This window comes from Hirundo rustica, chromosome 4 (assembly GCF_015227805.2).
Source record: "Hirundo rustica isolate bHirRus1 chromosome 4, bHirRus1.pri.v3, whole genome shotgun sequence".
NCBI lineage: Eukaryota > Metazoa > Chordata > Aves > Passeriformes > Hirundinidae > Hirundo > Hirundo rustica.
This window is the reverse complement of record NC_053453.1, coordinates 24,677,998-24,704,794: the sequence shown is the minus strand read 5'-3', so window position 1 is coordinate 24,704,794 and position 26,797 is coordinate 24,677,998. Positions and strand designations below refer to the sequence as shown.

General features: G+C 38.5%; 1 protein-coding gene across 4 annotated transcripts in view; it reads left to right on the top strand.

Annotated features, from left to right (window-relative positions):
• ST7 (suppression of tumorigenicity 7) overlaps nucleotides 1–26,797 on the top strand; it is a 141,193-nt gene that overhangs the window by 88,119 nt on the left and 26,277 nt on the right. For all 4 annotated transcript variants that reach the window (XM_040061972.2, XM_040061971.2, XM_040061973.2 and 1 more), the window contains exons 4-9: nucleotides 2,243–2,297; nucleotides 2,877–2,992; nucleotides 4,118–4,193; nucleotides 5,906–6,060; nucleotides 9,053–9,150; nucleotides 21,792–21,906. In XM_040061972.2, coding sequence (XP_039917906.1) covers nucleotides 2,243–2,297; nucleotides 2,877–2,992; nucleotides 4,118–4,193; nucleotides 5,906–6,060; nucleotides 9,053–9,150; nucleotides 21,792–21,906 — 615 coding nt within the window. The remainder of the gene's footprint in view (nucleotides 1–2,242; nucleotides 2,298–2,876; nucleotides 2,993–4,117; nucleotides 4,194–5,905; nucleotides 6,061–9,052; nucleotides 9,151–21,791; nucleotides 21,907–26,797) is intronic.

The following is a 26,797-nucleotide window of genomic DNA, read 5'->3' as shown; positions in this document are numbered from 1 at the left end:
TTTCTGATATAAAGAAATAGTCAAGGAGTGTGTGTGCTTTCAGTGCATTGACACTGAGCTGGGACTCTCAGTGTCTCTGGACGGTGTTCTGTATGGATAGCCTGTTATTTGTGCCTTCAGAAAGGTATCAATGCTCCAAAAGTGACAATTGAAAAAGTCTCTGAAAGGTTAAAATAAGGACATAGTTGTGGTATTGGTTTGTAATGTAACAGAAAAGGCAACCTTTTTGGTTTACCATGCATTTACACTAGGATAGTTCTTTTGCTATTCAACAAGATGGAGATGGCTTTTTCTCTTGGCTCACCAAGTGTTCCTGTGTAGCTGTTTGACTGTGGTAGAATGTTGCAGTAGGTACCTTTGTCTTTCGAAAGGTAACTAAAATGATGTACCAAGGCCATGGTGTTAGCAGATACCAAGACAAAAGAAACAAGAGAACACTATGTTTAACTAGCCACACAGATGCCAAAACATCCCCAGGACATAAAGGTGGTAATAAAAAAAATATAATTATCTCCCCTTTTTGTTCCCCAGTTCAACCTTTCCCTGCTACAGTGCTAAAATACTTCATACTTTGGATAAAGCATAAGCACTTGAATTCAAATAAGATGAACAAAAAGTGTCACTGCAATCGCATAGTTGTTACCTAATCTCATTGGTTGCAGAGTAAGTCAACACATTGAAATTACATCTCTGGAACTGAGGAGTCTGTTGTTGATTTAATATTTACAGTGGTTTGAAAGTCATATTATATAAAAACTTGTCAGACTGAAGCTTGTCAAACAGCCATACCTTCTGGCTGCAAAAGAGAGCACAGCTGAATGTCAGTCAAATACTTCTGCTGAGTAAACTAGTGGAACTTGCTAATATTAGTTGCCTGCTGCAGTGGGTGCTTGAAAGATACACTCTTCCCTAAAGTCTGCCTGTTCCTATGTCTGTTCCATGCACTTGCTGGAGGAACACAGCAAACTGAGGGCCCACCTCCTATTGGACTAGTTTCTGTGTTGCTGAGAGTGTCCTCCTGTTACTGTGAATAATTTATGTAAAATGCTTTCTGTCCATGCCACTGTTGCCCCATACTCAGATGTGGGAGCTATGTCCATGAGGAAAGGACTTGCTGTTCAGTACTTCTTTTTCTAACAGAACAGACATAAAGGGAACAGGCATATTGTTACCATAAATATACCCTTCTGACTCAATATTCTACCAGAAAACTGTTGGTTTGATCTCAAGAAATGATGTCACAAAAATTCATTTTAACATTTTTAACATTTTTAGTGGAAAGTTAACATTTTTAGTGGAAAGCACCCTGTGAAATGCTGGAGGGAAAGTGCTACTGATGAGTTTTTGCAAAGCATCATGTGAGGCGTCATCCAATAGCAGGACTGAGATGGAGTGACATGCTGCCTCTCAGTGAGTCTTTGTGCAAATAGTGAGGTTTATTATGGTCTCACCTTCACTGGAGTAAATTGTCTGTGTTGAAATTAAGAGAATAAATCTGGTGTTAATTTAAAGGAAAAGCCAGACTCAAGACCTGACTGTTACAAAGGGTGTACAACTTGATTATATTTTTTAAATTTTTGCTTTAAATTCCATATCTCTTACTTCTTGTAGTGTGAAAAATTCACAATTTTTCCCCCAAGGGAAATTTATGAAATGTTTTCAATATTCTGAAACCTATGCAATGCAATCAACTTTTATCTGCCAATCAATTTCAGCATCTGCTTCTTTCTTAAGTAATATAAGCAGATGTTTCCATGGATTTTACTTCACAAACTAAGGAGGAATTAAATTTGGCAACTGTAGCTGAGATTCACAGTGATTTACAGCACTAACTGGACAGTGATATTTTTCTGGAGAAATAACAAGTCTATAGGGACCAAGTTAATTGCTGTTTTTCAGTGCAGTAACCCAGTGTGATCCCTCTTCAATTCTGCATTATGGTAAATGTGAGTCCTGGAACTAATCAGTATTATCTTTTCATGTGGCATTTGGGGCTTTGTTAGTGGTTATTTGTCTGGAATGATTGCATTTGTTGATGCTAATTTATAATTAAATTATTATTTAAGAAAGAAAGAACAGTCTGATTACCTTCATCTCAGTGCTCTTGACGCATTTTTGCATTTGCACCTATAAAAATAAGCTATTTGATAAGGCTCATTGTATGGTAACTGATGTTTTTTATAAACCTCAAGTACCATTGTAATTTGGGAGAGATCCTTATGTGTGTATCTGCTTCTTACAGAATGCAAAGTCTGGCGAAATCCTTTAAATCTGTTCAGAGGAGCTGAATATAATCGGTAGGTGCTACAAAATTACAGTTTTCAGGCATAGTACTGGCTTAAGGAGTTTAACTGTACTTTTCCATAATCTAACTTAAGAGAAGAAAAAACAGAATCAACTGTGGATACGTGCACTCATGTCAGGTTTTTCTGTAATTGATAAAATGTTTCTGAATTAAAAGGAATTTAAATTCATGCTGATGCACTTTCTTATTTCTCTAATATTTGTTATTTCTCAATTTTTGGCAACCTTTAAAAAAAGATGGAGTAACCTAAGTGGGTTGTACCTGGTGTTAATGCAGCAATTCTGTTCAAATCCATTATAACAAAATACCTAATGCATTCCATATAGGTTTCATGGAGTCCTGATGTTCGAATATATGTGTTACCAAGTTCCAGTGTGTACTCTTCATTAGATTAGGCTCAGCTACCATTGCTCCATCACAGTACAGTGAAATGCAGTGTGCATTGTTAGAAGGTTGGCCAGGTGAACCTGTTTGGCTATGCCCATCTCAAAGGTCTAGGACTCTTTTCTGGATTCATTTTGCCAAGTGTGACCTCATTAACCAAAGTGTCTCCTTGTTGACATGTTTGCAGGTATACATGGGTAACAGGAAGAGAACCTTTGACTTACTACGATATGAATCTTTCAGCACAGGACCATCAGACATTCTTCACATGTGACACAGATCATTTACGGCCTGCAGATGCTAGTAAGAGTCCTTGTGAACCTATTAGCTTTTGCAAATAGAATAATGCAAGAAAAATGCAGTGAGACACCAGGTTTTTGCATAGATAAGAAAAGGCGAAAGTTGGATCATGCTGAGAAACCGTTGTTGAATTTATAGCATTCTAAGTCTGAACAAGTGTCTGTATATGTAAACGATCTAATTTATGTTGCTGTGTTGTTCTGCTGTGTTGCTGGAGTCATTCAAGGTACCATTTAAAAGTGTAAAGGCTAGATCCTTTCCTCCTCTTTCTTGCAGTGGCTTCAACCATATATACCTTAATTTGCCTCCAGCTGCAGTGTAGTAGGTTGAGTTGCATTATGCAGGTTCCGTGTATTCTACACTGACAGAAGAGAGAGAGCTGATGTAAAATCTGAGACCTGTGTTTCATTTCCTGATGTAGTTAGAAGGTCTGTAAAAAATGGGAACAGCACATTTAAAACTGAATTTGTATAAGCAGCTTTAGTTGTGTTAAGCCCATACTGTGAAGTCCACATGCAGACTTTGATTCTACTAAAAATGTGCAACGATTTCAGTCATTAGAATTTGCCTCTGAAGAGATAAATCTTTGTCTCTTAGGAAGAGAGAGTTGGGTGCTCCCTTCTGACGGCATAGTTACATAGGAGAGTATACTGTGGTTTTTTGACACATGATAAACGTGAATCCTGTTTTCAGAACTCAGTGGTGTAATTATTGGCCTGGAAGTTGTTTCCGTTTAGCATTCACATGCAGCAACAGCACAATAAGGAGCTAGAATAAGAATCCCAACTATCTCTATTGTCTTGTTCCCTGTGGGATCTACTACACCAAGAGGAAGTAGCTGCTTGTCACCTCTGTACTTGGCAGTGCAGACAGCCTGATCTCTCAGCCAGACTTTCTCCTGGAAAAAAGTTTAATTAAATGAAAGAAGAAAAAACACTGAGTATTTGGGACAAATGCTCCTGTTTGTTATGTATTTTTTGAATGATCACTGAGCTCTGGAGCACGTAGGAAACGCTCTGTAGTGAGTTAGGCTGAGATCAATAAATTCTCTTGTTACAGTGCAATTGATTCTCCTTGTTGATCTTATAATAACTGATATTTCTCTCTTCTCCTTTGTTTATTGAATAGTAATGCAAAAAGCCTGGAGAGAGAGAAACCCTCAAGCCCGAATTTCAGCAGCCCATGAAGCTTTGGAATTAAATGAGTGAGTGGCAACAACATTAACATTTATTTCCTGTCTTTTAAAAATCAATTTGATGATATTTTAAGGCCAGGGGTTTGCTATAGTAATTTTTAACTGCGATTAGAGGCCTGTCAAAGGAAAGCCTACAGCAGAAGGAAAACATCACAGCTGCGTGTTGTGCTAGCTACCCAGAAGATCCTTAGGGTAGTGATGACAATGGGGGTCTTCCCATTGATGTCAGCAGGCTTTAAAACAGCATAGAAAAATGGTAATAAAGTTACCTCCTGATGAGCATATAAATATGCATTTACAGGATGGAGAGTTCCCCTTTGGATTTCTCAGTCATCAAGAACAGAAGCAAGAAAGAAGAAACTCATAAACACATTCTGAAATACTCATTTCATATGATGAGAGAATATGATGTAATTTGCTGTGACTTTTGGTCCTTGAGTCTGTTACTTTTTAAATGAGAAGTGTAGTATTTTGAGATCCCACAATAAACTCAGTGCTGTGATGATTTACCGGTGTAGAAAACTGTCTAAGTGTTGCTGACATGCATAAAGGGAATCCTTTAGGTTGCTGAACTAAGATTGCTACATTCTAGAATTCCATAAACCGTGCTTTACAGATTGTCCTTTGTGTGTTTCATCAGAAGAGAAAGAATTGTTTCTTCTTGTATAGTGATTTAATATGCAGCATAAAAGGGAAAAGTGAGCTATAAGCCTGTCTTACACACATTTCACAGAATTACAGAATGGTTCAGGTTAGCAGGGATCTCTGGAGGTCAGTATCCAACCCCTCCCTTCAAACAGGGCCGCCTACAATGCATTGCACAGGACCATGTCCAGCAGGCTTTTGAATGTCTCCAAGGAGAGAGACTTGACAACTTCTTGGACAGCTTGTACCCGTGCTCAGTGACCTTTACAGTAAAAAAGGGGGAACCTCCTGTGTCTCATTTTGTGCCTATTGCCTCTGTCCTGTCACAGGGAACCACTAAAAAGAGCCTGGCACTTCCCTCTCTGCAGGTATTTACAAACTTTGACAAATTCCCCTCAAAGCTTTTTCTTCTTCAGGCTGAGCAGTCCTGGTTCTCTGAGCCTTTTCTCATATGTGAGATGCTCCAGTCCCTAATCACCTTCATGGCCCTTCATTGGACTCTGCAGTATGTCCACGTCCCCCTTGTACTGGAGAGCCCAGAAGTGGACACAGTACAGCCACGTGGCCTCCCTCAACCTGCAGGAAACACTTCTGGTGCTGCTCTGCTGCAAGGACAAGTTGCTGTTTTGGTTTTTTGTTTGGTCTGGGTTGGACTTTCTTTGTTGTTGTTGTTGTTGTTTTATGTTTACAATTACATTTATAGTCCATTCTTTTTTATACGGCAAGTGTTACAGTTCTGTTGATCCTTTTCATATCATTACAGTAAAGGATACGGTTTATATTAAAACAATAGTGCATAAAACTAGTCTTGATTTCCAGGAGTTTTAGATATGTAGACTTAGTGAAACAGTTATTTACATTCTGGGATAGTTGTCAGTAGGTGTTCTCAAGGGCTGAGTGATACAGTACCTAAAAATGAGAGCTGTGGTGTGGTTGACTGAATATTTATTCATCAGAATAATTCATCAGAAGGGTACATGGACAGAATTTCCTTGCCTCTGTATTTAGTACATTCTTTGCCAGTCTACATGTCTTCACTTACCTTTCTCATGGTTTTTCCTCTGATATTTTTGCAGGTGTGCTACTGCTTATATTCTCTTAGCTGAAGAGGAAGCTACAACAATTGTAGAAGCAGAGAAGCTGTTCAAGCAGGCTCTGAAAGCTGGAGAGGGCTGTTACAGGCGCAGTCAGCAGCTACAGCACCATGGTGCCCAATATGAAGCCCAGCACAGTAAGTTTTCTAGGAGGGAGAGAACTTCCAAGGATTTCTTTGGATTTGGGTTTTGGTTTTTTTGTTTTGTTTGGTTTTCTCCCTACGAACTATGCACTCAGTGTTTGAAATTGGCTGAAATATGGCCCTAGAGCCAGACTACTCTGTTTTAGTGTTTTTGCTTGATTCTGTTGCTGAGCTGTCAATGCTCAGATTACAGATGTGCCTTTATTTTGTCGTGGCAGAAAATACTTAAGCATTTACTTAACAGAAAAGAGAAGGTATCAGAGTCAAAGAGGTATTACATTGAGAAAAATCTGAACACCCTTTAAGGAAGTTGCCTTTAGTCATTTTGCAAACCTGGGCGCGTATTGTGAAAATGCAGTATAGAATGGTGGAAACAGGAGTGAAATGATGCTTTGCCTGCTTTTTTCCATCAGCTCTGGGAAAAACACTGTGTTGTTCTGTGTAAAAGTTAATGAGATCATTAACCAACAGGACATTTGAAGTTAGTTGCATTTATTAAGAAAGGTCACAGAAACATAAAATTTAACAATTGGAATAATGAAGTGCTTTAATTGAAAGTCTATTTCTATTACTTTTTTAAAAAATTTAAATAAGCAGATTTATCTGCTGTGCTATTTATTAGATACTCCTTAAATCTAAGAAAATACATTCACTGGCAGTAAATTGCAAAAAAGATAATAAAGCAAACAGTCAAGGTTATTTCTAGACTACTGGATGCCTTAGGCAAAAATAACACAAATTAATTACATAAATACAAGCACTGGCATACTTTTGGGCATCTTCAGGTTTCCCAGGACCTGATTTCACATCCTCTGGCTATCTTACATAATGTGAAGATTACTGATAAAAATTGTACACAGTAAAATTGCCTGTGATCCCTGGTTTCAAAAGTGTATGCAAGTCTATACCTGAAAACCCAAGGTTTCATAAAGCTGGGGGCTAGTATTTTAAACATTTGTTTGTTGTAACATCATATTTAGGATGATTTGTTCATTTTTTGTGAAACTTAAAATATAGAGCAGCTGAGCCCTTGAAGCAATTTTTGGCTCTAGCAGGCTTATGGTTGTCTGCAAAACCTTAATTTGTGCTCTCAATCCATCCTGAGTGCAACAATGCTGTGAAAAGTACACAGTAAGTAGTTAGTAATCAATGTCACAGTGTTTTTGTCCATGCTAACCTGGGAAAGTTTGTGCAGGCAGAAAGAAGTATGGTATTTCTGGAATCTGTGTGTGCTAGGTGGCTACTGTCATCATCAGATTTGACACCTTCAGTACTGCAGCAGGGGAAGTAACCCATTGAATCACAAAACTGAGTGCGTTGTCACAGAGCAGGGAGGCTGAAAAGGGACTGCCAGCTCTGACCGTGTCATCAGGAGCAGCTTCAGGAGGGGCTAGATCATCCCACTGTTCTGTACCACTCGGTCTCCCCTTGAAAATGTCACTGTGCTCCCACTGAAATTGGAGAATCTCCAGCCTCAGATGTTGCCTTGGACACAGTGGCTTCATGTAGAATTCTTTTGATTATGTGCTGGACTTCTGCATGATTTGCAAAGGTGGAGAGGAAAGATTGTGGAGGAAGGACATGTTTCATGGTTCTGAGAAGTCTTGCATTCCGTTTCTGGTCTTCAGAGTTAATTCTGAGATGAAGAGTGGGCATTTCCTTTTTTAAAAGAGAAACACTAATCTCTTGCACAGCAACATATTGTTCTATGTTTCTGTTTATTCATGTGTTCCACCTCCTTCCTATAATATTTTGGTAGACCATAAAGAGTAAATAATGACTTTTAAGCGTAAATACTTTGAGTACCCAACTTGCCCTCTCAAAAGGTGATAGTTTATAGAAAGCAAGGGCAATTTTATTTTTAGGGTTGCTCATGTTAGGCATCCCAAGTCATTAGTAACCTCAGAGAATTTTGGCCTGAAAAATTATCTTGATTTCATGGTAAGTAGATGCCTTTTGACTATTCCTGCTCAAAATCCTGAAAAGACGCTTAAACTGAAATGTATACCTCATAGCACACTATATAAACATGTTGAAACAGATGTAACAAATAAATTGTGTATTAAATATATAGGAATCAATAAAGAGATAAAGAATTAGCTAATACAGAATACAGCTAAGGAAATTTTTCTCTCCTTATTTTTTCCTCTAAAGTAAGTCCGTTCAACCTGCTGCTTAATCTATTTGAAAATTTTCATCACAGCTTTAAAACCATTTGTAGGTACTTGGAATGTTTTCAGCACACGTTGTTCTTATTATGAAAGGCTTGAAAATCTTAGGAGTAGGCAAAAAATCTTTACAGACCACATGCTATACACAAAGATAATTTGTAGCAGGTGTCCTACATTTTCACGATTCAGTAATTTTACAGATGATTATCTGTCCACTCATTTCCTGTTGGTCTAGTAGTGATTTAAGAGTTCTCATTCAAAGCAAATGAGAAGTGAAAGGAGTAAGAATGCTCCAAGAGAATAATTACGACTGCTGTTTAGTTTCTGTTATCTTTGCTGTTAGGGAATCTTCTGGCACACAGGACTATCTTATCTGAAATATGTTAATTTGCCATCTGTAATTAGTGCTGTGAGGAATTTGAAGATGATAATTGGGTAATGAATAAAGGCTGTAAACAGAAAGTTCAGAGCATACTTTCCTTCTAATCATTAAGATTATTAGAAGGATGAGGATTTGCTTTAATATTTCTTGTTGACAAGCATGTACATAACTGTGCCTTCAGATCTGCTTATATTTCACCAGTGCAAGGCCAACCCCTGAGTACTTACTTATACCACTGTATATCTGGATTATTTCCACTGATTTCAGTGCTGTTGTGCCACATCTAAATCTTCAGATTTTATAAACGTTTTGTTAAAATTCTTGTGAAAGCATTGATGGTTGCGAGTAAGAAAAAAACTGAAAGTAAACTGTGTTTCCTTTTGCGTTGGAATACTAAATGAAACCTTTGTTTTATCTTTTTTATCTTACACAGGAAGGGACACCAATGTGTTAGTATATATTAAAAGAAGGCTGGCAATGTGTGCAAGGAAGCTGGGAAGGACCAGGGAAGCAGTGAAAATGATGAGAGATGTGAGTTCGGATTTCTTTTGCATGTGATATTTACATAATAGTAGTACAGAAATAATACATTTTCTTGCAAGTTAGCAATCATTCCTGCTTCATTCAGCACTGCTGAAAGTTCTTTTCCATGTGTAATGTACGTAAAGACTAACTTAAGTGAACATTTATTTATAAGGTATGAAAGCAGCATCAAATACTAGATGGGTGGTTACCCATGCAGACTGAATTTCCCGTCCTGGTATATGTGCAAGGAAGTGCAGTCTTTAATTATTTGATCATGAAGTTAGTTAGATTTTTTTTTTTTTTCCCCTGAGCCACGTGGTGAACGCTACTGACTTCATAAGCAGGTCTTAAGTGTTCTGTTTTCTCCTTCAAAGCTGCACTTCGGCTCTGTGCATTCTTTCCATCACACTATGCAGCTCTGAGGACAGTGTTACTCATTCATGCAAAGCCTGTCACTGAAAAGTGAAACCCCAGGTGATGAATCTGTAATTAACTGAACTCCCTCTGAGATGGGGGCTGACCGTTCTGTCTTCGGAGGCAGGGGCACTACCAGTGCTAGTTACAAGTCAGTAAGCTACAAAGCTCCAGACTTGAAACACTGAAGAGTAGCTATTTTGGAGATGGCAGAAGGGACAGCTGTTCACGTTAAGCAATGTACATGTTTCAAATATGTAAAATGCTCAAGTTTAGACATAGCAATGAATGCCCAGCATTTCTTTCAGTGATATTCCCAGGATGCAGAGTGTAGTTCTTAATCTGCATGAGGTGATTTATATCACCTGAGGTATCAAGTCTGTGACAGAAGAAGGAATGGAGCCCTGCAGCTCTGGGCAGATGCTGGTAAAACTACCTGCCAGTTTCCTTTGTTTCTTACACTTCATATTCCAGCTCCCACAAAAAAAAAAACAGGAGAGATTAATCCAGCAAAATACTGTTGGGGGTTAAGTTTTCCTGTGGAATTTTTCCCCCCCTTAAGTTGCTAGGAAGCTAAATACTGATGCTTAAAGGGTGCTTGACCCGTACAAAAGAAGTGGATCACTTAGTTTAGGGGGGAGGGAAAGGGAGCTGGGGGTGGTGGTTTCTCTGCTCTCGGTTTTCCGGGGAGGACGGTCAGGCGACTGCTGGCTGCGTGAGGAATCCACAGTTAACGGAGGGGTATGGTCCTGGGAATTCTATCATCTGCTGGAGCTCCCGGGAGTTCAGAGCTCTTGCCTGCCCTGCTGGATTTTGGGTGAGCCCGGGTCCAGCCATCGCGGCTTCTTCAGCGGTGCTCACTTTGCCGGGAAACCCCCCTGCCTGCTGGGGACACCCTGCCGTTTCCAGCCATCAGCCCGGAGTTTTTCCACCATTTTGGCTTGGTGCTCTAGGGATCCCAAGAGATCAGACTGCCTGGGACTTGTGAGACAAAGCCCCTCGGGGTTCTTGGTTCTGTTTATAATTATTATTATAATTGCTGTTGTTGTTTGTCTGTCCTGTTATATTTACTAGTAAAGGACTGTTATTCCTTTCCCCGTAGCTCTGATTGAAAAGTTTTTTTTAATCTTCCAAATTATAATAACATGGAGGGAAGGGATTGGAATTCCCCATTCCTGGAGAGGCCTGCCTCTCCCTAGCAGATACCTGTCTTTTCAAACTAAGACAGATATACAGTTCTGCAAATTAAGGATGTAGGGGTTAAATTTTAAATGCACAAAATGAAATCCCAGATTGGAATGAAGCACCTGTAGAGTGTGCTTTAGGCAGCTCAGATGAATAGTCCAGGAACTTGCCTTGTGAAAAGGGAAATTCTTGTTTCATGTCAGTGGGAGTTTTAATGTAAAAAGGAAAGTGACTCTCTGGAGCTGAGGCACTTGCATCAGGGGCAGTAGTTTGCCAGCTTGGAATCAAGGACTTGAATCCATCTTCTCCTGGAAGTGGAGCACTTATGAGTATTTTTTGAAAACACTGAGCGAAGCTCACCATAATAATGCAGGTTCTCCTCCTAAATATCTCCAGATGGCAAGTGGTGAGTAACTTTGTTTTCTGACTTTTGCTGAGGCTCTTCAGGCACACAACTCTCAATCTCCAGAATCACTAGAATCCCAAACAGAGGTGTTGAAAAAGAGCTTGTCAAAAAACCAGCCATTGTACAGCTAGGAGTGTGAGAAAGAGGGATGAGGAAGAAGGACCTGGTTTAGCAGCCTTCTGGTCAGCTGGGAGAATGTTGATTTCAAAAACATTGTTTTTGGTCCAGCCAGCTCCACTGATTCTTCATGAATTTTGTTACACAAGCACTGTGGGACAAATACTAAAATGTTTTTGGGACAGACATTGGAATTCTAAGTTCTGGCATTAATACACAAGAAAGATAAAATTTTGAATTTCCCATTCAAATATCACACATCGTAAGTATGGGAGATTCTGGAGCTTACTATGGGCTGCTGAATGTGTTTTGTGATTTGTAGATAGTCCTATGGGGAACAGATACTCTGTGAGGCATTCTTCTGCTGATGTCAATGTGTATGGATAGTTGTGTATGCAGAACACTTGGTTTGAGGACTTGGGTGGTCTGTCTAGTCCTAGATTTCTTATGCAAAGTGAGAAACAGAGCTTCGGTTAGTGAAACTTATTCAACTTATTTTTTCACAAGAGATAAAATTGTCTGAAATTTATAAGCAAAATAGAAAATTGTTGAAATTAAGTACAACAGGGATCTCGAGAGGGAGCAATAGCAGGGAGACCCAAAGTCATCAGTTATTAGACACTTGAAGAACAGAAAACATTCTTCAACAGGAGTGTTTTGTTAAAATGAAAGGACTGGATGCAAGACAAAGGAGGTATAAAGATGGAATTTCATCTTAGAGAGTTTCAACTCAGATCAATGCATTCTTTGTTTTTCCACATACAGACACTGAGCCAAATCCTCAGAACTGTTTTTAGATGCCTCTAGAGCTCTTCATTTTAAACAAGCAGAGCTGAGAATTAGCAAGTCCCTAGGTGAAATATTAAAGCAGCAGTAACTCCAGGTCGCAACTCCAGTACTCTGGGAGCAAGGTTAGGGTCAAGTCAGCTTTGCAGCTGCTTCTTTTAGACTGGCTTGGAGCTACTTATTTCTGATGAATGCATATCCTCCGTTTCTTCATAGTAGACATAAATATTACACTCATGGAGAGGTTTGAAGAACATGAATCTGTCATTGAAGGTTTCTTTGATTGATGGGGAAGGAGATGAATTTATTCATCCTAAAAAGAATATGAGGAATATGTTGGCTAGAGGCTGCTGAATCTAACATCAGGGAACAGAGGGTGGAGGCCCTGTTTGTGTTTGAAAGATTGAAAACAGGTTTCTCAAGACATGGAACATGATGGAAATGAAGTGTTAAGAGGTTCATGACACCATCTGGGAAATACGATTGGGATGTAGTGAGTCTTTGCCACTTCGAAAAAATAAAATATTTGAGAGTGTTTAATTTATTGCATATATGAGGCCATCTTGAGGACATTACTGATGGATTAGATTGTCTTGCTTGAATTTTGTGTAAGAAAAGACTGAGATTCTACTTAAAGCACCTTAATGGAAGGAAAACGAGCTGTTGGTGACTTTTAAATAACAGTTTGATTTTATGGTTATATACACTGCTGATAGAAAAATCATATTTCTTAATATTATATTGAAGGTATTTAAAACCAGGGACTTTTTTTAAAACTGATTTTAAAAACTGTTTAAAATTAAGGGTGCTTTAATTTTAAAAAACTGGGTGGGAATTTCTTTTGCTTCTGTGATTGATTTTGAGATAGTATTTCTTTGCTGGCTTTGCTGCTTGAATGTATTTCATTCAGTTGAGTTGAATTAATGAGAATTACAAACCTGTAGTTTCCATGGAAGCATGTAATGCAGTCATACGTAGGTGTTGCTTTTGCTTGTATTTCTGATGATAATTATTTACTATATTTTGCTATAGAAACCAGCAGCTGTCACTGTTTGTATATGTTGAGTTAACTTGTGATCTCATTTTGATTAGTGTATTGTTGGAGTAACTCCAATGTAGTCAACAGAATTATTCCAGTTCTATTATTGTTTATACAGAGCATGATATGGTCTGTGAGGGAACTAGATTGCTTTTACTGTCCCTGAGGAGAGAGTCTACAGTGCTCGTTGTTTTATTTGTTGTGCTGATTATGTTAGGAGGATTTTAAGTAGTTTGTTCTAAATGATGTTGGAGAATTTAGTATGTGCAGAGGCGAAAGGCCATGATGGTGTCTGTGAGTAATCTTTAGTATTCCTTCATGTTGAATCTTCCTTGTGGACAATGTTGCAAGCCAGTAGTGGTGATGCGCAAGGGTAGCCTTTAGTGCCTCCTGCTTTCCATCTGCTCTTTTCAGATTCCCTCACCATTACAATGGAAGAAAACAGGAATGTGCTAGGTTTGCATTTTGTGTTTTTCACTGATTGAAAACAGAGAGGATGTGGAGGGTATGTGAAGGCACTTCCCTCTCTGCTTTGTGGGCAGCTGTATCAGTGACTGCACCACTGAACTCAGAAGTAGGCCAACACAGTCATTTTTCTTAACTGGGTCACTGGAGTATCCAGATGAAAATGTACCATGCAAGAAAATGAATTGTCAAATTAATTGGATCTTCTTGGAATTGTTCTGCAGAACATTCGGTGGAACAAGCTTTAATGGAAAGGGAGGTGTATGTCTATGCAAGAGAAGGGTGGCAGGCAAAAGGTGTGCTAGTGGAAGTCCTTAATTGCTTCCTCCTTCAGAGAGAAGATGAAAGAAACTCATTCTAAGAGTGTATTTATCTCCTGCCCCATGGGCATGCACTCCCTCGAAGATTGCTTTGTATTTTTATTAAGTATGTATTTCTGAGACAAAGTGGAATTGCAATTTGCTCTATGCTGAGCAACTTCGTTCAGAATTGGGTGAGGTTTAGGGAGAGAAAAAGGTCTCCAGGTCTTCCTTAAGTCTAGAGAAGGATAGAAAGAAAAACACTTTTTCAGGGTGAGAAAAGTGTATTTTCTAGTATCAGTTGTATCTGCTGAGAAGTTATTCTTCAGATCACGATAAAGGACCTAGAAGTCTGCTTCTACATATTTAGCTCTGAGAACCTTGCTGAGGGTATTTCAGTTGATTGTGTTTGTGTGTTCTTCTTGGTGCTTACCTGCACTCATTAAATGCATGTTTTATGCCACAGAGTTCACCTAAGCAGCTTCTATTTATTGTCAAGAGTGCTGCATGCTTATCCATTGGCTGCATGAAAAGTTCTGTAAACACTTGGGCTGCCCTAAGCATCTGAAATAGTTTGAGGTTATGTCACTCGAGTTTGAAAGGGTACTCAACCACACAAAATCAATTTCAATGATATGGGTAGGTTTTTTATCTTCTTCTGATCAATTGCTGGTATGATTGTTCTGCAAATCTAGCATGCTTCCTTAGTAACTCGTTAGCTTTAAATAAGGATTTCTATTCAATATTCTATTGAATTCATTATTCTTGTATGCGTTGCTGATTACTTCTTGAGTAAGATAAATACGTAGCCAGAACAGTGTTCCACACCTCTAATTATCAAGTTGTGTGAAACAAAGAGAGTACTTATTTCTAATAAAGATGTTATGATCTCTAACAACTTAACAACGCAATATCTGCAGCTACTTGCATCGACAACTACTGTCTGTCTCTCCCAAATGCTTCTGTGCTTGAGGCAAGAATTAGTGAGTCTTTGGCTTGTGTTACACACAGGGCTGCTCTGCCCTGAGTGGGATTCTAGTCTTATTAACATCGGTAGCAGTTGTTTAAAGTCCAGTTTTTTAAGAATTTGAAGGGAAAAGCACTTAGTTCAATGAGACCATGTGTTATCTCATAGATTTTACTATTCTTTACTACTGTACTTTTATATGTATTTTGCTACTCTTGTGAATGGTGACATTTGCCAGTCTCCACCACAAAGTGGTATCTTAAGTTAATTCTTTTTCTGATACACAAGCACTGCAGTAATGGCAAGTGATAAATGCCGATTTTAACATTTTCATATCTCTGTATATTCAATTAAAGTTTGTTTGGTCACAGATTCACATGGTGTGGTAAGTGGGTAGAGCAAGATTGAATATCCCTCGTTATAGTGTGCTCTTAAAAGGGAGACATCTGTGATTCCCCTAATGATGTTTATCCCTTTCTTTATCTTCACATGACTCAGACCACTCACGTTTAGTCGTAACTGTGATTCTGCCCAGAACTCTTAAAAGCTAGAAATTTGGTGACTACTATCTAAACTGAAAATAATGTTTCTCATATAAATTACAGGTTTCCAGCATTGCCATTCTGTTAAGATAGAGAATATAGTCAGTCCATCATCTTGCATCACTCTCATATGCAGAGACTTGTTTAGTACGTTAATTATGGTCTTCCATCTCCCTGGAATCTCCTCATTTTGGAGCTCATTTTTGACCTCCTAGATAATTTCCTCACTTTATTTCACTTAAAAATCCACTTCTAAAAATACATCAGTTTCTGAAACAAGTAATTTGGGATGTTCTTTCAAGGATTAAGTCTGTTTCTGTCTACTGCTTTTGCCACTTCTTAGTAGCCACTTTTACTTTCAGGGAAAATTAGATGTATTTAATATGAATTTTCATGAGCAAGTTGTTTGTAGTAGAAGGTATCCCTGCCCTCAGCAGGGGGATTGAACTAGATGGTCTGTAAGGTCCTTTCTAACCCAAAGCATTCTGCAAATCTGTGATGGAAATAAAGGAATTTTTTACTTTTTTTTGAGCAGGACTATGAGTAATGTCTTTATTTTCATGCTCTTAATGTTACTAATATTTGATGTAACATTATGATAATTTATCACTGTTACTAGTTTTATATGACGTGATTGTTTAGTAGTAAGTATAAAATCTGGAACAACTTGTGCTCTTCTGGGTTCACACCACATCTGTCTTTAAAATTCCCTTTATTCCTGAACTACATGCATTTTTACAGCATAGTCCAAATAACAGCATTTTCGTAATTGGATTCCTTAAAGAACATGTCATATTCTAAAGACTTTAATCCTCCAATTAAGAGAGAACAAAAAGGTTGCATGTTCTAACATATTTCCTTAGAGTTTGCATATTTAGGAACATATTTTTCACTTCATTTACTCATTGTTAATCCTAAGAGAAGTAATATATTACATTTGAATATTATGCAGCACTAGATCTAAATTCGAATTTAAAATTTCAAAAATTTAAAATAGTTGGCAAATTATAAACCTATGCCATCCCAGAGTTATGAGGAGAATAGAAGGATCCTATTGCTAATCATTTCCAAGCTTCAAAAGAAAAGGTTCTGACAGATTTGGTTTCTTAGCTGCTATCCTCTCTGAGCTGTAAAAGAGTAACTGTAGAACTGCTTCCAAACAAAACAGTGATTGTTTACCAAAAAGAATGTAGCATTTAAAGGAATTAATAAATTGATAGGATCCTACTTTGGCCATAATTAAGCAGAACTTTAGTTCAGGTAGGTCCAGTGTATTTTAGTTCATTTTCCAACTCAAGAGTTATGATGTGTTTACATCACATGAATCTCAGTCACAATGCGACAGTGGTGGAATGAGTTGCACTTTTAGGACCAGGAGTTAGACTAATTTTTAAGCATCTGACCTTATTAAGAGAACCTTTTTGTGTGCTAACTTTAGTCTGCTGACAGTGTTTCTGCCCTCCTGTCCTTGCCCGGTGAGCTGGCCAGGAGAACAACTTAAGAATTAGTGTATCTAATTAGACATCAGAAGGTCAACATGGAGTGACATGTTGCAAATGCCTCAAGGCCCGGGTGAGCTTCAGTCAGAGCTTAGATATCTGAAAGGTCATCTGCAGACAATGAAGCCCACAGAAATGGAGGCTTCTGTTTTTCTACTCAGAAATGGCTTGGAGTTTAACCTTTCCTACCTTGTTCAGTTAATAGATTACAGGTCATATACCAGAAAGCAGTTTATGCAAAACCCTTGTGAAAATGCCAGTGCTATCCAAACTGTGTGATTGGTCCTTCAGTTTTGGTGGACACTCGCACCAGAAAGATAGCAGCCTCAGTCATTCTTTTTTAAGGAGAGAGTTTTCCATTTCAGATACCCACTGCAGGAACATAGGCATTAGGAGTTAAGGTTCTAACAGTTTCACTGTTTGCATTGAATTTGCCTTGTTTTCTTGTTGTTTCTTTAATTTGAGATAAAATCACACTTCCATTTTATGATTGCATTCAGTTGAATTGATCTGACAAATGTTACTGTTTGTGGAGAAGATAGGAGTACAAGCAGCGGTGAACAATTGCATGCCCTGCCCATAACATTTGTGACCATGCATACAGCCATAATGCAAATGGAGAATAAATGTGTCCACAGCAGGTTATATGTGACATTATTAATTTGTCCACTTCTGTATTCCCTTCAGTCCTGTGGTCTAGTTGTAGGCATAAGCTGCAGGTTATAGTGGGTTTCTATACAAATGTTTCTTGGTTAATTGATTCATGATGTTAATGTTGTCACAGGGAGAATAATGGATGCAGACATTAAAGCTACATTCCTTGAAAACATTTAAAAAAATAGATCTAAATGGAAATGCCAATAACTGAAATACTGTCAGTTAGGGAATCTTCTTCAATAAATGTCATTTGGGAGATAAAACTTTTTCCTCATCCAGTGAATCAGATGTGGATTTCTTTGTACCATAAGGCATTTTTTCTGATCATAACTTTTTCATATCAATCACAAAATCAGTGAATCTACACCCTGTAATGTGAATTGAAGTGAGTCTGGGAATAGGATGCTTCTGGGACTAGTGTTCAGATATGGTTGGATTGTGTCAGACTTACTTCCAGAAATTTTCTGCAAATTTATATTCCCAAAATATTATTTATCTGAAAAATTAAAACTGAATTGTCTGCAAAAGCTACCTTTTCTATATATTTGGAATATACCTAATGACTCTTTCAAAAATAAACAGCTCCATTTTCTGCACCTGTACCTATTTTCTCCCAAGCATGCAGAGGGATTGGAACAGAATACGTACTAACCCAGATCCAGATCTGACTTTGATATCTAGGGAGTATTTTGACCAATACAAGTTCAGAGTAAAATCCTAGTGAACACAGATTTGGCATGATATGTTCAACAGCCATTTGAACATCCTCATATTTTAAGGAGGGAATACATTTATAGCTGTGTGGTGTTTGTTTTCACACGGTGTAAAAATGAGTTTAGCTTAGTGGAACACTTCCCTTTAATGCCAGCCAGGAAACCAGCTAACTGGAATTTTACAGAGGCGTTTTTAGTCCTAAGTAGTGTGTGTGTGAAACGCTGTAGTGGCTCTGTGGCTCAGGAAATCTTGAGTGCTGAATTTGATGGCTGTCTCTTGAGGTCTGAAGGTGTGGAGAAAGATGATAGCAGAGCCTTCATCTTGTCTTCAACTGCAGTGCTTGCCACCCAAAAGTATTTCTCAGGTTACAGTAAAGAAGTAAAAATAATTAAAAATTATAAGCCAAATGATTTGGCAAATACTGGTCTGTAACTTTGCAGAAAATAAATCTTTGGGTGCAGAGGGATGTCTGTGCCTCTCAAACTGGAGGCCAGATTAGAGCTCAATGATGTACGGATCTGGGGAGCTCCAGGGTGTTTTTCATCTTGTGTTTGGGAATAATATACCCACCTTTACATCTCTGTGTAGAGTATGAGCCAGCTCCCCCTCCATCTGCTAGGGAGGGGAGCAAGCTCAGTCTGCTCCCCATCTCTCCTCACCATGACCCAGTATGTGGCCTGCCCTGCCCTGTCACCAGACCTGTGTGGCAGTTTTTTTCTTCCCCGGTGTTTGCTTTCACTATGAGACCTGAAAGATGACCTGTCATATTCTTCCATCCAAGTGGCTTTACTTTCTGGCAAGTTTCTCAGTAAACAAATTTTTTCTGTGACTGGAAGTTATTTGCTGTGAGAACTAGAAACTCTACATCCAGATATGACAGAGAAATGAGTTCATGTCTTCTTTTTCTTTTTTTTTAATAGCAGATATGCTGTCATTTATGCACAGTCATTGTTCAAATAGCTGAGTGCTCACTTAGAGGTGTTTTATTTTTGAGGCTGCAGTATTAACTGAGCTCCATATTACTGGGTTGGACTTCCTAACGCTCGACCTTTCCCAGATGAAACCTTTATTAACACTTTTCAGTTTGGAGGAGTGACCTTTATTCCTCTGCTGTCTGAGACAGGCTTTATCACTCTGACAGAGCCTAATTAAAATAGCAAAAAAAAAAAAAAAGTGAGTGATGTCAGCGAGAGGCGGAGAACCAGAGTAAGAGCTTTTACTGGCCAGGGTACATCTGTAACTAGCTGCAGCTCTTCCCTTTTCTTCACTCATGGAGGGAATGTTATTTTGCCAGCCGTTATTCATTCTCAATGAGCAGGGATAATCTTTCTTAATCCCTTAGAGGGGTTTCTTTGCAAGATGTTCATTCTGAACTTTAAATCACATTTATGTAGAGCCAGATTCTGTCACGCTCTTTCCTGCCAAATAGTAGCTTCCTCTCTTAAAAATCCAATAGTGAGTAAGGACAAGAGTGGAGAGAAGTAAACTTAACGATGGATCTTTAACTAATGAATCCAACTATGAATTTCATGAATTTTCATCTGCACTTACTTCCTTTCACAAACAATGACTTAAACTTTTTATTTTATTCTCAAACCCTTCCACTTAACCTGCATGAACATCAAGATCTCAAGATCTGTGGTGGGTTTTTTGTTTTTTGGGTTTTTTTTAATGGAGGAGAAAAGCTTGCAATCTGTGCAGTTTTATTTCTCTTTTTCACAGGTTAAGCTCCTACCAGTGAAACTGGCATGTTATGGCCATCCCCATGCTGTTAACATGAAAAGTTCAGTGATCTCTTTCAGCTGCTCTCTCAGTGATCCTGGCTCTCACCAGAAATTTATATAATTAGTTAAACAAAACACTGCCATTCTTGCTTTCATCTTCTAAGAATCCTCAAACTGCAGCAAAGTCAATGTTGTTCCAGACAGACAAATTTAGAGTTGTAAGGTCAGAATAGTTCTTCCATTAGCTTATACCAGACCATTTCACAAAAAAATAAATTCTCTGTGCTTTTCTTCTCTTTTTACCTGTTAAGGTCTCTTTCTTAACGGAGTGAAGAAGTTCCAGTGTATTACCTGTTTCTCATTTTTTTAAGTTCTTGGTGAATATCCATCCCTCTTGCTTCAATCCTTTTTACTTTTAGCTTATCTGTTTGTGAGATTAAGATTTGCTGGTTCCCATCAGTTTTGCTGTCTACATCTTGAAAGGTAGGCGTTGTTAAGTGTCAGAGTTTTCAGATCTGGCTTATTATTTTCAAATAGAGCAAGGCTGACTGTGAATCATATTCTTTACCTGGCATGTTACAGTGTTTCTGTTCTCATAAACCATATCAGAGAGATTGTACATTTTAGTATTTCCCTGCAAGTTCCTTAGAAGCAGTGGTAATATCAGCAATTCCAGTTCTTCACTTCAGGGACCTTTTTGTGCTGAGTCTACATCACAAAAGCAGTTATATAACCATGAAGGGGACACAACGAAGCAAGGATCTTTTAACGCTTCGATTCTTTAGAGAATCACTCTGACAATAAAAAATACTGTTTAATCAATTCTGCAGTTAAAAAATTTGGATACTTATTATAAATGTGACTTAGAAAAACGAGGTGCAATTGCGTATCAGCTTCTGCCATTTGAATCTATGCAGATATTGAAACTGAGGATATCTAAATCCAAGTTCCTAGTATTCTCTCAATGGTTTAGTTCATAAAGTAAAGGCACTTATATGTGAAAAGGTTAGATTATTTTAACTCTATATTTCATTCAGTTTGTCATGCGAGATGTATTCCTTAGTTAGATTTGCATATAAGCTTTCCCTTCCCTTCCCTTCCCTTCCCTTCCCTTCCCTTCCCTTCCCTTCCCTTCCCTTCCCTTCCCTTCCCTTCCCTTCCCTTCCCTTCCCTTCCCTTCCCTTCCCTTCCCTTCCCTTCCCTTCCCTTCCCTTCCCTTCCCTTCCCTTCCCTTCCCTTCCCTTCCCTTCCCTTCCCTTCCCTTCCCTTCCCTTCCCTTCCCTTCCCTTCCCTTCCCCCCTTCTCCCCCTCCTCTTTTTTTTATGTTGGCCACAATTGCAGTTGTGTTCTAAGTATTTACAATTATAAATCCTGATATCACATACTTGGTAATGTGGTTGCATACATGTAAGCTTCTCTCATTTTATGTTATTGTGGTTTCTCAATGTATTTTCTGTTTTTTCCACTAATGTACCAGGGAGGTGCTGGATTATGTACTATTAATACACGGGAGCTACACTGGTTCTTTCCCAGGGCAATTTAACTCTTTTTCACTTTGAAAAAGCCTGTTCATTGAAGGAGAGTTATGTGTTCAGATAACTGGGTTGTTGGATTTGACTAATCACATCCTATACAAGCATGTCTTGACAAGAACCTGACCTAGTATCCATTATGAGCCCAGAAATTTCTGAGATAATAGTGGACTCTGGGAAAGAACTAAGAGCAAGGGGAGATGAGGAGATTTAACTTTTTGTTGTCTATTTCAGTGCATTTTGAACAAGAAACCCTTCTCCATTTTAATAATCCAACCCTTTCATATGTTATTGATTGTAGTTGATGAAGGAGTTTCCCCTGCTCAGCATGTTCAACATCCACGAAAACCTGCTGGAGGCTTTGTTGGAGCTGCAAGCATATGCAGATGTCCAGGCAGTCTTAGCAAAGTATGATGGTAAGTTCAAATATGTATTTGTATTTTCTCTAGGTGATATAAACAAAAGAAATGTATTTAAATCAAACTCCTAAAATTTAGGAAACACTGTAATTAAATTGATAGGCATGAGCTTCATACATGCCCTTACACAATCCTTTATCCAAAGATTAAATACTGTGCATTTTTTCTGCCAGCCCACGCTGAGATCATTGTACAGGGTGATGGTACTCACTAGCAGCTTCCCTGTGCTTTCTGTGTTCTCTGTTGATGTTTAAAGAATGACTGCTTAGGTTCTGCACCATTTTTGCTGCATACTATTCAAACCTGTTTTAAAGAAAGTATTGTCAGTTCCCTGTGGACTTAACCTGTGAATGTTGACTTAGTAGCATAGGAGAAAACACTGATTTAATTTCATAACAGTCTAGTGAGTAGCAGACTTCATGTCTTATAGGGAAACCTTGGAAAGCTCAGAAGACTAGGTGGACATTTCATATTTTTTTTTTTTTTTTGCTTTTCAGTAAACATTGGTTTACACAGCATTGCAGCTCTTCATGTTCAGATCACAGCTGCTGGAGCTCTAACTCTAAACTTGAAGAAACAAGGGTTTCAGGGAAACTCTGGTAGAAGCACCAACTGGCATACTTTGTTTAGTTCAAATTAACTGGGTTTTCCTTGTTTTGTGTAAAAACTTGGTGACAAAAAGAGGGGTACAGTCCAGTTCTCTAGAGCAGCATTCAGCCTGCACAGTGCTACTCCTCCTCCTCTTAGTGCAGTCCCTGGCTTACTCAGTAGCCGCTTTCCAAGTTCTGCATCAGGTGAATCAGGGAACCTATAGCTGTCAGTTTCCTATTGTGTTACGACACAGTCCTCATTCGTTCTCAGAAAAGCGTCATTCTGTGCACTGGGTTATGGGAGTTTATGAAAGGAATATTACATAAGGGTATAACTAGAAATGAGATCATAACCTGCATGGATCAAAAGCTGACTTAAGTGAAACTTATGTAGCCTTAATTTTGATGTTTCTTAATTCTTTTGCCAGTTTGATCTTGTAGCCTTTAAAATGTTCTCAATTGCTAGCTCTTATTATCTCCAGTGTTCTTTGAACAAATGTTTTAAGGCTTGAAACATCCACAGTTTTGGAAAAGATAGATGGACATTGAGCTACTGTTGTATAAATGCCTACCAATATGGACACTGGAGCCTGTATCCAGAGCGCTCATTTGTCTTTCTCATGAATTCTTTTAAGAAACAGGCTGGTCTTCTGTCTCATTTGCGTACTAAATTGTCTTCTCTTCTGCATGCTCAGTTTCAGCTTTTAATTGCTCCCACTTCCTACCAGAGGTTCTTTGTTCAGCCAGTACCACTCATTCTTGGTTCCAGTCTTCTGCTTTTCCTAACTACCTATCCAAATCTTCCCTTCAGGACAGTGGTGGTCAAGATATATCACCCTCCACTTACAGCTTCTGTCTTAACATCTTTTCCGTCTACCATTTTCTCTGTGGCTTCTGCCTCCTCTTCGTTTGTCGTTCTCTGTGGCATTGCCTGGGTGCCAAAAAGCAGAACAGTAAGAGCTCAGGAAGACAGAGGCTTCTCGCTGTCAGCCCCAGTACTTGGGCCCATATCATCACCACAGAACCATGGCAAAGGGATGGTGCATGTTCACTGGAGTACTGACACTTGTTCAGCAATGAATCTTTGGATAGTATAGCCAAAAAAAATGCAGAAGTTCCCACCAAATTTGTGCTAACTGCTTTCTTCTAATATCTTATAACTTAGGAAGTTAAGACAAATTTAAATGAGGCTCATAATAGACCATTAGCTTGATATTAACATGATCATGCTGCCAGATTTCAGACTCCTGCAGTAGACTGTGGCAGAGGCGAGGTTATTTTAAAAAAGATAAATAAGCAGCTGGTTACAAGCAACATTAGTGATAATCGCTCATTCCACATTAGTGATAATTCGTGATGAACTCCTACCAGTCCAGTTTGTAATGTTTTCAGCTCTTTTTGGGATCAAATCATTCTAAGCGGAGATCAAAATGTCACCCAAGCGCTTAAGTACTGCCATTCAGTAGCAGTAATGACTCTGGGAGAGATCTTGGTTATACTTAGTCTGATTCAAGAAATTGGCAGTTAAAGTGATAACATCAGAGTCTCTCTAGTAGCTCCTTGTATTTCAGTAATTCCTGTGACACTGGGAGAGATTCCTATGTCCTTTATTTTGCCATGTTAAAGAGCAAATAAGTAGCAATGCTGGTTTTTATTCGCCAGGCATCACAGTATGTTGGCACCTTCTAGTCTTCAATGTAGTTATGAGGTAATAATCCTGGGAAGTAGCAGAACTGTGACAGAACAGCGTATTAAGCCTGTATTCTTGAATCTCAAGACTAAACTCCAGTGCGTGCTCTGCTTCGGCATACTAAAAGCACTGATACCTGATTTTAAACAACACCATGGAAGCTAATAAAACTTGAAAGTGTGTTTCATTTTCTCAAAAGCATCTGATAGAATCAGAAAAAAATGAGACTTTTAAAAGTAGAGCTCTTGCTTTGGCTGTTTGAACACAGGCAGTTTCAACTCACACTTTGGTATGGTGTGTGTATGCCCTGGGTTTGTAAAAGGACTCAGCAAACACAGGCTTAACCAGTATAACCTAACAGTTCATGAGTCTCAGAAGGCCTGTCTCAGGGAGTCTCAGCTCCTTTTAGAACTCATCAGCTTCACGTGTTGTGAGATTTATTGGAATATAAAACACTGAACTCATTTATACTTTCCTATCTGCAGTTTCTTTTGGTCCCACTCCACTGCTTTTTTTTTGACTAAGACCAAACCTGATTTATTGTATTTTGATAACATATGAACAAATTATTTCCTTGAGCAGTCTGCTCCCACCCTGGGCTGAAATCTTGGACCACATCCTGTGAAACCTCAGCCTCTGCAAGCAGATGCACTGCTTTACCAAAAGCCATGTGTTAAATTGTGTTTATATTATGTACCTGGCAACAGAGCTGATGTCCATAGTCATTATTCATGGAAAAAGGGTCTCATTAGTGGAACAGCATGCACTGTTGCTGAGCTACATCATTATGGTTTCAGAGTTCAGTGTCTGTCAATAGAGTGTGGATGACCTAAATACTGTTGAATTCTGAAAATATTTTTGGCTCTGATTTAACACATACCCATGTTATTTACAGCAGAAATAGTTATGGCTAGGGGAGTTGGTCTGCTTGTAGTGATGCTTAGAGCAACTGATTTATTAATTTCTCTGAACAGCCAGTTGCTTTGATAGATATTAAGAGGTAAGCTGGGCACTGTGTGAAAACTCAGACATTTTTTTTAAAATTTAAAGTCCCAAATGCAGAGTTTACTTGAGATGATATTTTAGAACGAAGGACGCATAGAAGGGAAAGGGGGTTTAAATACAAAGCATCTCATTCTGCTCTATGCTTTGATACTTTTTTATTTGGTATCAGCTTACTGAAGCAAAATATTACTTTAAATTAGTGTTGTATCAAAATACAACCTTTGAAGAATCACTTCAGAAGCAGACTTCTTTTTCTTGGAATACTTTTAACTTAATTCAGATTGTTAACACAGAGAAGTGACTTTTCCAGAATGTAACCTATTCAGGGCTACTCTCTTTTCTCTGCCCCCTTCTGTCCAATTTCTTTGTGTCCTTACAGATTATGCATGTAAATTCTCTTTATATTGAAGGTGATCCTTTTGTAGAGAGTTGCAGATTGATGAAGCAATTGCATGCGGTCTTCAGTTACTGAAGGGGTGTTGTAGATAGTTTCGTTGCTTGCCATGTTTATATTTGACATTTTGGAGATATTCTACCTGGGGGAGCTAAGTGGGTAGGTGTTCTAAGTGCAGTGAAGAGTTTTCTTCATAGTTAAAGATGTAGCAAGTGGCAGTATGGAAGCAGCCATTCCCTCATACACAGTATTTTATAACTCTTTTATTTCTTTGAAAGGAATATCTTAAGAGAAAGTTCCTTTTAGTTGTGGTTATACCAAAACCTAATCTAGCTTCTCCAAGAGATGCTAATCAAAACCTCCAGTCTGTGTAACAGTAATATTGACAGAATATTTTGTCTTTGTTCCTGTCACATCTTTTCCAGCTTCTGCGTGCAAGAACTGGTTTCTTTCCTCCGTATCAAAATCACTTGTCACTTCAGCTAGGTTTCAGTATCAGTTCTGTGTTTGTACATACCAACTGGTTTCTTTTTTGGGCTATATGATTCTGTAGCATTTTTTGTTTTTTCTATTTGTGCAAAAGCACAAGAAGTCTAAAGTAATCGTAGTAGTCTTGCTTTCTTTAACTTTCTTTAGCAGAAATTATTCCTTCCCCTCTACAGGCAGTTAGGTTTGAACTCGGTCAGGTTAAAGTGGCTGACTCTTGCTTGATCACTGATACGCACAGCAAGAGTGGCATATGAAATGTTTGAAGTCACCAGTTGTAAATGATTCCATATCTGAACAGCATAAGTTTTAGTTGTAGTCATGGCAAAATAAAGACTTCTTGTGTGTGCTGAAATGTTTTCCCTATTCTAACATAGTGGCTAACATGTTTGGTTGGGGTGTTTCCCACTACTGAGGAAGAATGCCAAACGTACAGAGAATTGGAACTGGTTTTTGCAAGCACCAAGTTCATAGTTGTGCTCCCTCCAGCGTGTTTTCTACTACATTTTTTTGGAAAATGTGATAATTTTTGTAATAGGATATTAAATCTTTTTGATAGTGTTTTTCCCCTGATGTTCAGCTCATACTTTTCTTTAATGATTTCCATCATATTACTCTTGTTTTTAACCATTCGTATCAGCTTAATTCACTTTCTTTCTTAATGTTTGTGTCTTTATAGATGACTGCATCACTCTTCTGTCATCACTGATCCAGCCTGCACAT